This window comes from Lontra canadensis, unplaced genomic scaffold (assembly GCF_010015895.1).
Source record: "Lontra canadensis isolate GAN:19392208 unplaced genomic scaffold, GSC_riverotter_1.0 scaffold94, whole genome shotgun sequence".
Taxonomy (NCBI): domain Eukaryota; kingdom Metazoa; phylum Chordata; class Mammalia; order Carnivora; family Mustelidae; genus Lontra; species Lontra canadensis.
Window position 1 is genome coordinate 889867 of NW_022631088.1, and position 12684 is coordinate 902550.

At 54.7% G+C, this 12684-nt stretch overlaps 1 protein-coding gene across 6 annotated transcripts in view; it reads right to left on the minus strand.

Moving 5' to 3' along the window:
• Nucleotides 1–12684, minus strand: part of NTRK3 (neurotrophic receptor tyrosine kinase 3) — a 367285-nt gene that overhangs the window by 86889 nt on the left and 267712 nt on the right. Inside the window, exons 13-14 of one of the 6 annotated variants that reach the window (XM_032836992.1) lie at nucleotides 8888–9022; nucleotides 6953–7378 (exon numbers count right to left, since the gene is read on the minus strand). The exons of 4 other annotated variants lie outside the window; for them this stretch is intronic. In XM_032836992.1, the coding sequence (XP_032692883.1) occupies nucleotides 7260–7378; nucleotides 8888–9022 (254 nt within the window). In that variant the 3' untranslated portion in view covers nucleotides 6953–7259. Of the gene's footprint in view, nucleotides 1–6952; nucleotides 7379–8887; nucleotides 9023–12684 lie in introns of those variants that run through there. One more of the 6 variants, XM_032836993.1, reaches the window with a different exon arrangement.

Here is a 12684-nt window from a genome sequence, read left to right on the forward strand (position 1 = left end):
CTTCCTCTGAGAGCACCCGCGACCCCTTCCCCCAGCCCCCTGCCTGCTCTTTCCCTGAGACCCCGGTTTGGGAGTCACACAGCATGACCTTTGGCCAAGGGCTGCTGCAAGCCTTGCAGAGTAAGAATGCTGTGCTGCAAAGCAACATCGCAAGGACCGAAAGAGACCAAAAACCGGGGGGAGCTCCAGAGTAAAAGGAGGCGGCATTTCTCTGTAACAGAACTATCACCCAGACATGTCCCCGACAACCGTGAAATCGCTTTCCCGGGGACAGGTCCCTGCCCTTCTCACGGCAGGATGAACGTGGGGACAAAGGGAGGATGCCTGCGTCTTTTTAAGGGAAACAGGCCAATCGCTCCTGCGAGGTCCCCAAAGGCAGAAGCGGGCTTTCGTGTTGCTGCTGTGGTGACAGCTCGTGGGCAGCAGGAGCTGAGAGGAAAGAGGGCCACGAAGGCAAGCGGGGTGTCACTACCAGCCACCAAGGCCATCAGTGTTACTTACCAAATCAAGCTTGGCGGGGGGAGTTATCTGCGCTGACCTGATGCTCTGCCCTCCCCGTCCCAGACTCTGAGGAAGCCACAGACCAGGAAGCATGATCCTGGGACTCCTGCCTTAGGCAGCCTGGCTCCTCGGTCTCCGAGTGAGGGGGGGGGCTGCCCTCCCTCCAAGCCCTCACACATCACTTGACGCTGCTCGGACCGGGGTCCAGGGAGAACAGCTCAGCATCTTGGCCTCTCAGAAAAGCCAAAGCTCTGTTCCTATTATACCCTGAGCCCCCTCTCACCCCTTGCTAAGCCACAGTTCGATTCCTCTATATCTGAGAGGCCTCTCGAAGCTCCTGTTTGCAGAGGGGTGTGGGGAAAACCGCGACCCCGAGAAGCCCAGGGCTGTGCAGTGAGCTCGTGGGTCTCCTGTTCTTGAGACTTGAGGCATGTCACCAAAACCCTCAGCCTGGACCTCTCTACAGCTCTGGCTCCTCTCTCAGAACTGCGTAATCCTGCTTCTTCCCTCTACCCCACATAGTTCCAGACGCCTTCCCAAAGTGGGCCCACGTGGACTGGGTCATGCCCTGGGCTGGAGGCCTCTGACACAGAACCGGAGCCAGCAGCATCCTCTGTGCCCTTCTGAGGTCCTCCCACCTGCTGCTTCCTCCTCCAGGGCGGCCAGCGGGCCTTGTCCAAGGCCAACCCCAATACTGCCTCTTTCTCCCCCGTTCTGTCTCCTGCCCCAGAGCACACAGAACATTCAAGCCACACCCTCCCCCGCCCCTGCAGGCCCAGCATGGTGGGGAAAGATCCAGCCTTCTGAGGCGCATACCCAGATGCCTCGTGACAGGAGGGGACGTGTCCTGATGGACGGGGCCAGAAGTGCAAAGAGGCCGTAGACCTCCTCACCATGCAGCAACCTCCCCAAGCCAGCAGGGGAGAATTAACTCCAAGGGGACCCTGGGGTCAGTCACGTCATGGAAATATCACCCATCAAGATGAGGAACTGGGATCGAAGTCCTGCCCAAATGGATTTCGGAATCCTGATGGCATTTTTGGACTCCCCCCCACCACCACCACCAAAAAGTAGGCAAGGGACCTTATCTCTCACCAGCACATCTTCTTCAAGTACCTTCAGGTTCAAGCAGGGCTGCACAAGGAGTCCTACTGAGCTCTGAGAGTGATACATCAACTCCAGGCTGAGGATTTTTGGGGAGAGGAAAGTGCGGGGGTGCTCACAGGATTTCTAATGGCAAAGTGCAGAGCGAGAGCCACTCAAGGCCACTGGCGCCTGTGGCAGCTTTGCCCACACCAGCCCCACTGAAGATAGGGAAGGGGAGGGCATGGGAGAGCGGGGTGGGGTGCGTGGTGGGGGCCCAGGCCTCCCAGACAATCTGGCTGCAAACCAGGCTCCTGTCCCTCCCCTGTTTCCCACAGCCCCGTCACCTCCCCCACTGTCACACTCAGGAGATCCCCCCCACCCCCATTCCTATGCTTCCCAGGGGAGCCCCAGAGCGGCCAGCAGCACCTCCCGCCACTTTACCTCATTTCTCTCTCCCTTCTAGAACTGCTCTGGCAGCAACACATGAGTCGAGCCGGAGCTCAGAGTCTCTGAACACAGAAAAACAAAGGCCCTCTGCCTAATCCTGTCTGGTGTAGCTCAGAAAGCGACACAGCAACAAAGCCCTCCTGTCCCGATCTGCCCGCGCCTGCCCCTGCCTTCCGAGGCCTCGAACCTTCTCCTGCCCCTCCATGCCGTGTCCACTCGTGCCCAGGCCTGACCTGCAGGAGCCGGCCCAGCTGACCCAGGCATCCCGGGCCTGTCACTCCTGTGCGGAGGTCACACCTGCTGCTGGGAGGTGGAGGTTAGGACACGGCTTCTGGAAGCTCGGCTGCAGAAGGGAGTCCCGCACCGGAAGGAAGAGCCAGGGCTGCCCAGCAGCCAGCTTCTTGGTGTCCACAGGGAACATGCTTGGCCTCTGCTCTTTTCTTGGGTGAGAAGCGCGTGGTTGAGCTTCAACACCCCAGGAGGGCTTTCCGACGGGACTAGAAACTTCGAATGGGGCCGGGGGAGTCAGACAAGGAGCTTCCTTCCTCCTCCCACCTTCCTGCCTGAAGCTGCTCCCACTTGCCAGGAACTGGGTAGCCTTGCCCACCCCTCGAGGACCAAGCGTGTCACCTGGCAAGGCCTCCCCAAGATCAAAGACACCACCATCGTCTGCTTGGCCATCTCGCCACCTGCAAGCTACGTGATTAATCTTAGGCCAAAGACCCACCACCCTCTCCGGTGTGCGGGGTCACGAAACACTAGCTTGGGCGAGAAATGCAAACACTGCAGACATTCTCTTCCAGGGAGTCTTTAAAATCACCCTGTTTGGGTGCTTCCAGAGGGAGGTTCAGGAAGGCATTTCCCCATCCAAGGCTAGATGGGACAGGGTGAGAGCCCCAAAAGACAAGTGCACCTCAGGAGAACTGGGGGAAGACCACAGCTGTGCTGGTCCCAGGACTGCAGCCTTCTAGAAGGGGAAGACCTCAGGGCAGTTGGGGAGACCTCATGTGTCCCCAGCTGGGACAACCGGGGTTCTTTCCTGACCTCTCTGGGTCTCAGCCTCCTCCTGGGTCAGACGTGCCTGGGGTCCAAGCCGCTCTGCCTCAGTGACCTAATAATGCGTTCCGCAGGTGGGTCCCCACTCTTCGGCACTCAGCAACCAGTTCCAGGATCTGGCCATGAAACCCTCATGAAAGACTCCTGTCCCCTCTAGAGCACGCCCCCGGGAGGCCCTACCCCTGTTTTCACCGCTGTCTCTAAGTACACAACAGGCCTCCCCCTGTCCAGGCTCTCGAGAATAGGGTTCAGAATCAGTATTCCTCAGTTGCCCCCTCGAGAATTTAGACCCAGAGAAGCACCTGGTGAGCCCCTTGCATTCATGGCCTGCGTCAGCCGTGGACCTGGACGGCAGGACCACAGTGCCCGCTGGAGCCCAAGAAAAGGTCTGTGAAATCCCGTGGGTGAGATGCCAAACCCAGAAGGTCTTGCCGTTCCCTGAGCCTCTCTGCATGAAGCCAGGCCAAGCCAGCGACCTCTGGGACAAGTTCTACACTCCAGGTCGGCCCCGTGCCAGCTCTAATGACCCCAGAGGCTCTAATGTTGGGGTAAGTGCCTGGGATTTCAGAGCCCAGCAGGGAAAACGGGGTCCTGGACACTGAATCCTGCTCTCCCTTCTCGGCTGGTCCTCACTCTGCCTGACAACGCTCTGTGCAGCACCAGCCACCAGGCTCCGTCTCGGCCACCAGGCTCCGTCTCGGCCACCAGGCCCCGTCTCCTCCACTGGGCACCGCAGGCTTTCTCAGCTCTCCTCAGACGTCACTCACAGCATGAGGCCTGGCCTGGCACTTCACAGGCAAAACAGAAGCCTCCAGAGAACCCTTCTCCCCTTTCTTGCCCCCAAACCTCTAAACCCCCATCTTGCCTCTTGCCTCCTCCTGCGTGGAAACAGCGCTCCCTTCCCAGGGCTGGTGCGTGCCCCTCCCCCGAGCTGGGTGCTGTCCCTCCCCTCTCTTCAGGGGCCATTTCCGTCTATCCCCTCTTCTTCCCTGCATCGGAGGCTCCATGCATTTGAACAAAGCAAAACTCAAATCTTTTACTAAAAATGAAAGCTCTTCCCATGGTCCCAAAGATCCTCCCATCCCTTGGGACACTCCAAGTCCAGCCCTGGAACCACACAGAGCAGGAGAGTGCAGAACTGGGGCAAGGCCCTACCCAGGCCATTCTAGAGAAAAGGAACTTCCATTTGGAGTGAGGTTGGGGGTGGTGCAGGGGGGGTCAGGAGAAAAAGCGGCCCCGGAGGCAGCCGCTCCCATTGGACTTCCCAACCCTGCTGTCACCTGCTGAGCCAACAAGCTCCCACAAAGCCTGCTGAGGCCCGGCGAAAGTTCTAATCCCGCCCAGGACATCGTCCTTAGCCCCTGTCCTCCACTCCCGCTCTGGACACCCCACGCACAGAGTCCCCTCCTCTCCAAAGGAAGATCTTGTAAGTCACAGGCATGGCCGCTGCTCCCGCTGGGTCAGGGCCAGGGGCCCAGGGCAGACAGCCGAGCCCGGCTCACTTACATGTGCTGCTCTCAGGAGGACCCCACCTCTGCCTCCTGCTCCGGGTAGCCCACGTGAGACCTGGTGGACAGTCTGGCCCGTCTGAGCTTGTGAGCGTGCAGCTGTGTGCATGGGGCGTCCCTGAGTCATCAGCAGACTGGCCTATGAGCCCAGCCCCCCATCCTCCTCTGGGCAAGGTCACGTCCTCAAGATCCAGGGAAGTTATAAAACTGCTCCATCCGGGGGAGAATCCAAGTGACCTGCTGGTGCAAGGATCTCTCAGGTCTACTCGCAAACCTCTTACAGATCGGCTCGGAAGAAAGCACCGTGGTAAGCCTCAGCCGCTCAGACAACAGAACCGTCCCCCAGCCACCAAGGAGTCAAGGGTCTCAGTGGCCTGAGCAGAGTCTGGAGGAGTCAGGCTTGAATCTCACTTCTACCTCTTGTGCTGTGTGACCCTGGGTGAACCCTTCAACCTCTCTGTGCCTCTAATTCTTCCTCGATAAAATAAGGAAACGCTTCACTAGAGGGACTTGACCTTCTGGGAGGAGTCTCAGCGGGAGCAACCCATGCAACAGACTGCAAACACTTCGGGAAACAAGGACGGAGCTAAGAAACTTCTTTGAGAAGAGTATCGGTAAAATGAGAGGTGGGGGTGGGGGGACAGAAATGTGGGAATTTCTGTATCTTTAATATTCTTTACAAAGTTGCCAAATAAGAGGTCTGATGCAGTCATTTCATTAGAAAATAAAGTGTTTATTAAGAAACTATACACTGAACACTCCTATAAGTCTCTGTGGAAATACAACGCCCCATTGTCATAGCACAAGGTGAGAAAATGGCAGATTCAAAGATGTTGGGATGGATGGAGCCTGGCAGGCTGGAAATGAGGTAATGATTTACAATAATTAAAAAAAAACATCATCCTCAAGCTTACTCCTTAAAGCCACACTCCGGAGGAGGCCCTGGCCCAAAGGGTCAGCAGGACATGATGGGGACCAGCCTGACACGAAGCAGTGGGGGGCGGGCAGGACGGCGGAAAGCTGGCAGGGGCTAGATACACACACACCTCGAGGCCCTGGAGAAACCTGAATCCCCACACGCTGCTCTGGACGCTTCGGTGTCTGGGAGGCCACCCCTGATACGGGCCAAGAACCTGGGCACAAAGAACCACCATCCCCAGGAACCAGGAAGGAGGAGCTTCAGTGGGGAGCCTGGTTCCCATGGAAATGTGCCAAAGCCAGAGAGAATCTACTGTCTTTCGCCGTGTGTCACCACCCCAAAACTTAAGTGGGTTAAAAACCACCACCGTCGTGTCCTAAGAGCTCCCCATGGGAGACCCCCGCTGCTTCATGCTCTCCACCACCAAGGGACGGCCTGTGCTGACTTCTCACCACGGAGGCACCCCAGGTGGGAGCAGCTGGGCCAAGCCCAGCATCCCCTTGGCCAACATGGCAGCAAACTGGGGCGTGGCTCAGGCCCTACAGCTGTGCCCTTCCTACCAGAGCAGGGAAGAGGTGTCCCCGTCCCTCTCCTCAGTGATCGAGCTGGAAATGGGAGAAGCAAACCCCCTCTTTGGGAGAGGGTGGCCATGGAGTAAGGCATGAGTCAAAGCAAGCAAAATAAACACATATATTGACCAGAGAACAGGATAACACTTCCACTGGTGCCATGAGAGGGGCTGGAGGAGGCCCATTTTTCCTTCTCTTCCCCTTCAGTTCATCTTGGCCTTGAAATGGCGATTCCACTGGGTTCCGAAAGTTCTCAGAATCAAGAGTAAGTGAAAGTGGGGGGTAGAGAGCCAGCCAATCCTGGGATCAGGGACTAGCAGGAAGGGCCTTGGCCCCTGACTCCCTTGGTCCCTTGTGGTCCTAGGAGGATGGCCCGTTCACGGCCAAGGCCAAGCTTGTTAGGACTGCAGATCTAGGGGCCAAGGAGTTTTCTAATATCACACTCACTGTGAGCCATTCCAGAGAGAAGAGGAAGGGAGGGGGAAAATGTATCCCCAAAACGTATGGTTTTTACCACCAAAAAAATTTTTTTTGTATATATATATGTGTGTGTATATATATATATAGAAAATGATTGGTTTCCATTCTTTCCTCTGAGACCTAATCTGGTGCCAGCGCTCGGGCCTGGCTCCCCCCTCTCACCGCGTGGTCTCTGCCTCCGCTTAGCCGCTCTTCCCCACTGGAGGCTGCCGGGCGACGAGGTCGCTAAGAGGACGGCCTGGGATCCCAGGGAGAGCCGGGGAGACCCCACGCTTCCAAGCAGGGTAAGTGAAGCCGGAGCATGGCTGGACTTCGTCAGACTTTCTCGTGGTGGTTGGGTGGTTTTGGTAAAGCAAGAGAATGGCTAGTGTGTGTTTTTTTTTTTAAAAGATGGTTCTTGGTGCACAGGTTTTTAACTCTCTTTATTGGCTCTAAAGATGGCGGCAGGAGCTGCCTCGGAGGCCAGGGGAGAAAGGAGCACAGTGATGACTGAGGGACAGGGCAGCCCTGCCAGTGGCAGACGGGGGACAACACCCGTCTCGGTGGCGTGAAAGGGACGCAGGGGCACCGGTGGCTCATGCAGTTTCTACTTAGTTCCCCAGATCCAAAGAGAACAGCGCCTAGAGCTTCCCACCTCTCAGAGGGCCCAGCCTACCCAGGTGACATCAAAACAGGGAGGCTTAAAAGGAGTTTTTAAAAGCCATGACGTCCTTTGCTGAAATAAACACTGACATCCTCAACATAGAGGCCATGGTTAAGAGGCTTGGAATGTCCGGGAAGGCTTATTGGATTCAACATAATTTCTCTGAAACCTATAAAAAACAAAAACAAAAAAACAGAAAAACAGAAAAAAGCAAAATAAAGCAAAAACCAAAATCCCTCCCCCAAAGAAGATCAAAACTAGGAGGGGGAGACAGAGAGGGAGTTTGAAGGGAGGGGGGAGGGCAGGAGGGCGGGAGATACGGGTACAGATCTATATTGGAAATGGCCAAATGAATTGTCAGCAGAAGGGAAGGCCAGGAGGAGGGGATTCACTTAAAATCAAGCATGGGCAGAGACACTGGAAACACTCCATTTTGCTGTGGCCTCTACTGAACCGGGGAAGGGAAGTGAGCAAACCATTCGGGGGCTTGGCCGTGGCTTGTCGCGGAAAAGCGGAAATGGCCTCATCTAGTCGGGGGTAGCCCTGATGAGAGGATAGGCAGATGGGGAAGGGGCATAACCCCTGCGGTCACTGGCGGGGCAGAGGGTGGGAGGGGTGCATTCTCAGAACTTGTGTTGTTAAGGGAGAGTGGAGGGCTGCTTCTAATCCTGGGAGCCAGAATCCTACAGGCTACCCTGACCACACCCGGGGGGCCGGAGCGCTATTCTCCCAAGCCTGCCAGCTCTTTCTTGTTGGCTTTTGGTTTCGTTCACCAGCTCAGTGGACAGTTTAGGAAATCACAGCTGCCCTTCTGGCTGTATCCTAATGCCAAGTCTAACAAGGGACGGAAATGGTCTGGAGCGATAAATTGGTAGCCACGTGCGTGGCAGCCCAGCTTCCCTCCAGCCACACTGCCATGGACTGAACTGGGATGGCCAGCGTGTCCAGAGATGCAGGTGTTCCTGATTGAACCTCCAGACGGAGGTGTCTCACCCCCGGATTTTAATAATGTCTGTAAAATAATGTCTGTACAGCGTGTATGTGTGTGTGTGTTTGCATGTGCACGCGTGCAGACAAGACAGGGGCAAGCCTATCCCTTCAGGAGAGCTATGTGCAGGCATCTGAAGGGCACATGGGCAGCTGGATGTTGGGGACATGATGGGAAGGGACCTAGTTGGTTGCACTGAGACTCTCCCCTCCTCCTTTCCAGATCAAAACACAGCCGAGTCACGTGGGCGTTGGGAGGCCTCCATCTGCAGGGAGTGGGGTCGGGTCTGTGAGGACAGGGAAGCTTCCTTGTCTCTGACATCACATTTAGAGAGAGGTTTCGGCTTCAGGATGAGAAGCAGTGCTAACCTGGGATGAGGGCTGCCTTGGGTCTGAGGTGAAGGGAGGGAAGGCTGCTGGTCTGGGCAGCCTGCCCAGGAGGTGTGTGACGCCACTGTTCCCATCTGGGCCACGGTCCCTCTCTTGCTACTCCCACATCCCTCACCTTGGCCCTATGACATAGCTTCCCTGACCTAAGGGGCTTTAGAAGCAATCACAGGGGGGGCACCTAGTCATCCCCCAGTGCTCGGGGACATACGGAGACTCCATGAGGTCTTAAAAACCTTAAGAATCAAAATTGGTTGGGGGACGGGCTGTCCTGCATACAAAGACGTCAAAGGAGGTAACTCACCATGTGACCTTGGGTAAGACACTTCCCCACTCTGGACCTCAGGTTCCTCATATATATAGTGAGTTGATGAGACTAGATGATCTCTATTGTCCTTCAAGTTTAATATCCCATGATTGTCTATGTTTGAAAAGACCCCTGGCAGAAGAGGCAGACATGGGGGGGAATTAATGGTCAGTATTGAGCCCCAGATGCAAAAACATGGGGAAGTAGTTTTCGTGGGCGCAGTGCCCGAAACAGAAGCCCAGGTGTCCCTGCTCCTGTAGCCCACACTACTCTACCTGTAGGGGCACTTGCTTTATTTTATGCATGAAATCTAGATAACACTGTCCTCTGAGCATCACACAGTAGCCTTCAAGAACTGTAACCGGGGAGTCAGGGAAGATCTGCCATCACCGTGAACTCTGTCCAACCCTTTCCCTGACATGCTTGCCCCCCAACCTCCTTCTTGGGCCAGAGCACCCTGAACGTGTGCCCAACCCTGCTATTCTGGACGCCATTCTCAGGACCAGAAGGATGATTCTTATCACTTGGGTGATGACCCTGCCAGTCCCAAGACCCTCTTTCTGGCCTCTTCTCTCTCCCATAAAAAATTCAGCTCATCTCCAAGAGGAAAACAGTTTGATAAGGGCCAATGAGGAGGAGACGGGGCGGGGGTTGACGAGTTTGGTGCCTTAAAATCTTTCTTGCCTTAATTAGGGCATAAACAGTTGGAACAACAGACGCTGTTGGATCACTAGACCCAGGGACTACAGCTCCTCTGAAAGGCAGCGTGTTCTAGCCTGATGGTGAAATCTCCTTTGGAGGCCTCACAGTATCATGGGCCATGGAAGGGTCCATGTCGGATCCATTAAAGGCAGGGGCCAAACCCGCCTAAGCCTCTGCCAAGGTCCCTGAAGCTGCCTCCGTGAACATGAGCCTTTTCCCATATTAGCGGGGATCTGAAGTTTGTTTTCTCTGGAACTCTTTCCCAGGTGGAGACTTTCCAAGATTCTAAGTGCTGAATCCTGATAGCATAGGAGGCACCGCTCCAAGGTCCTCCATCCCTCCCCCTCGTGCTCAGAACAACCCTGGAGGAGGAAGGAACAGGCGTCCACTTGGGGGAGGGCAGCAGAGACCAGGACCACCATGGACACTGACCAGGAAAGGCCCGGATGGGTGGAGGGAAGGCTGAGGAGGGACCAACCCACTTCCAGAGAAGGCCTGGCCCACCCCACTGTGCCCCCGGACCTCCATGTTGAACCTTTTCCTCCATCTGGTGACAGCGCTCCCCAAAGCCAGGCAGCACAGAGCTTGCTGTAGGTCCTCCATGACTCAGAATAGACCGTGGTCTTCGGGGACCGTCTAGGTATCATTTCCTGCACAGTGAGGCAGAGACTCGGAGATCGCTTTGGGAGGAAAGGGGAGCTGGGAAGGCAGGCTGGGGGGAAGGGGCACTGAGCACCCACAGTACCAGAGGAAAGTACTGGAACTGATCCCGCTGGGCCAAAAGCAGGTTAACTCTTCAAAAGCAAGGCCTTCAAGAGTCACTGTGGCAGAGGAGGGCCAGCTCTGAAGGCCATGCAACACAAAATGGGGCAAGATCTTCAAACCTGTCCATTTTCCTGACAGCTTGTAGACCCCAACCATCCACCTGTCTCTGGAGTCTCACCCGTCCCTACTGCCACGCGCTGGCCTCAGGAACCCAGCGCCCCCAGCTTTCCAGCATCCACCAGCGAGAGCTCCCCAGCCCCTTCTGCCTCTGCACTCCTCACGTGGCTTGGGGTTCTCAAGGCCTCCCTTTCTGTCTCTGCTTCTTTTGTTATCTGACATGATCATTTTATTACCTAACTCCATAGAGTGGTTTGGGTTATGGCCCTGATAAAAGGTCTGATACCAAACAGCGCTCTACTGGGTTATTTTCCAAAATTGCCTCTTCAAATGTATTCGTTTGTCGTCTTCGAGTTGCTACATCACACTGGTGCTTAGCACTTATATGGTGTCAGCTGCAAGAAGAGCACTTTAGACTCAAGAGTGGGTTGAAATGCCTTTGCAGGGACCCGGAGACACGGGGCAATTCAGATCTTTGTCCAGGAAGTGAGTGCAGGAGGGGGCAATGGGACAGACGTGAGGGTGAGGAGCCCAGTCTGCACCCCAGCCCAGCCAGGAGGCATTCTATCCACAGCCTCCCCAATTTTCCCCAAGGGGTGAAAAGAGGAGGGATGTTCTGAACTACACTGCAGGAAGGCATGGACTAAAGAAGGCAGCCCCCGACCAATGTCCCGCTGTAACAATCCTACCATCAGATGCATCGCTGAGTCCCCGGAGCCCAAAGACCTATGTTAGGTAATGGCGGTGCCAGGCATGGCCAACAGCTAACCCAGTGTCCCCTGATATCTTTAAAGGGCTGCTATTATTAACTGCATTTTAAATGCAGCAAAATGAAGACGTAATAATGTATTTTAAAAAACCAACCAACCAACCAACCAAGCTCACTTTGTGGCAGACTGGTATTGAACCAAACTCTTCATGACCCCAAAGTCCTTATCATGAACTACTTTGCAATATGGCTTCCATTTGTTGAAAATCCATATCCAGGGGAAAATAGGCTGACATAGAAGTCAAGGCAGAAGTGGTGGGGACCGGGCTTTATATGTGGCTCCCTCTGGCAGGCCTGGATGGAGGGCTGGCGTGTTCTGTCCTCACTAACAGCCTCCCGAGCCAGAGAGAGGCACATCCCCATGCCCCTGCCCACCGCCAGCAGGTGCCTGGTCTCACCTTTCCTGCTTCATTCTCGGCCCTGCCACACACCCCCACTCTTATAGTCACCCGTTGCATGCATTGGGACCTTCCAAGTAAGGCAACCCAAACTCTACCTTCACACTGACTCCTTCATTTTGGTGGTACTTTTGGGAGTTCAGCTTAGGAAGGATGAAAAGTAAACCCAGTGAAAGAGAGATGTGAATGAGTTTGGAGAGAAGAACAATTATCCAGAACACAGTCGCTCCCATAGGAAGAGTGTGGACTATCTGAGAACATCCCTTGGGACACTCAGCATGGTGCCAAGAAGAACTCTCTCCCCAGCACCCTCCCCTCTAGTCACTCTGTAAAATATACTATACTCAGGAAATAGTATATTATGGGAAAGAAAAGCTTCCTCACAGACAGGTATCTCTAGCTTCATTTTCTTCTTGTGTGGTGGCCTCTCCAAGGTCATGGAAGGAAGGTCACCAAGGAGGCCTAGCAGTCCCTGGGATAGGACTATGATGACTTTGTTCTGTACCTTTATCTCCTGCATTGTTACCTATCTAAGTCCCTTCTTCTCCTGCCATTAGATTCAGTAGAAGGCTAGTGGCAATGACCCAGGTGGGTGACATTAAAACGCCTAGCCTTACTGGCCATGACCTAGCTTGCTTAAAATTCTCTTACAAGTTCCTTAAAATTCTCACAGCTCTTCTTTTATTCCGAGGTTGCAAACCTAACCTAGAGGCCATATGTGGCTCTAGGAGGTGTCTTTTTTCAGCACAATTTCTTTTTAAAATTTTTTACTTAGTTGCCAACATTTAAAAGCTTGGGAGATTTCACATTTAAAATTTCTGTATTTGTAGCTTCCCTTGAAAATCCAAAAGTTCTGGCAATGCTGGGCCAGCTATTTCTGCACAGTACAGATCAGCTGGAGCAACGTGGAGGCCACTCAGCTTAGCCAGGGCATGTGTTCTCCACTTTGCCGTACACTCCACCACTCCCTACTAGCCTCCATCTGACCCCTCCACTTACTTCCAGCACCTGCATGGTTTGCCTTAGCATTGGACCTTCAAACT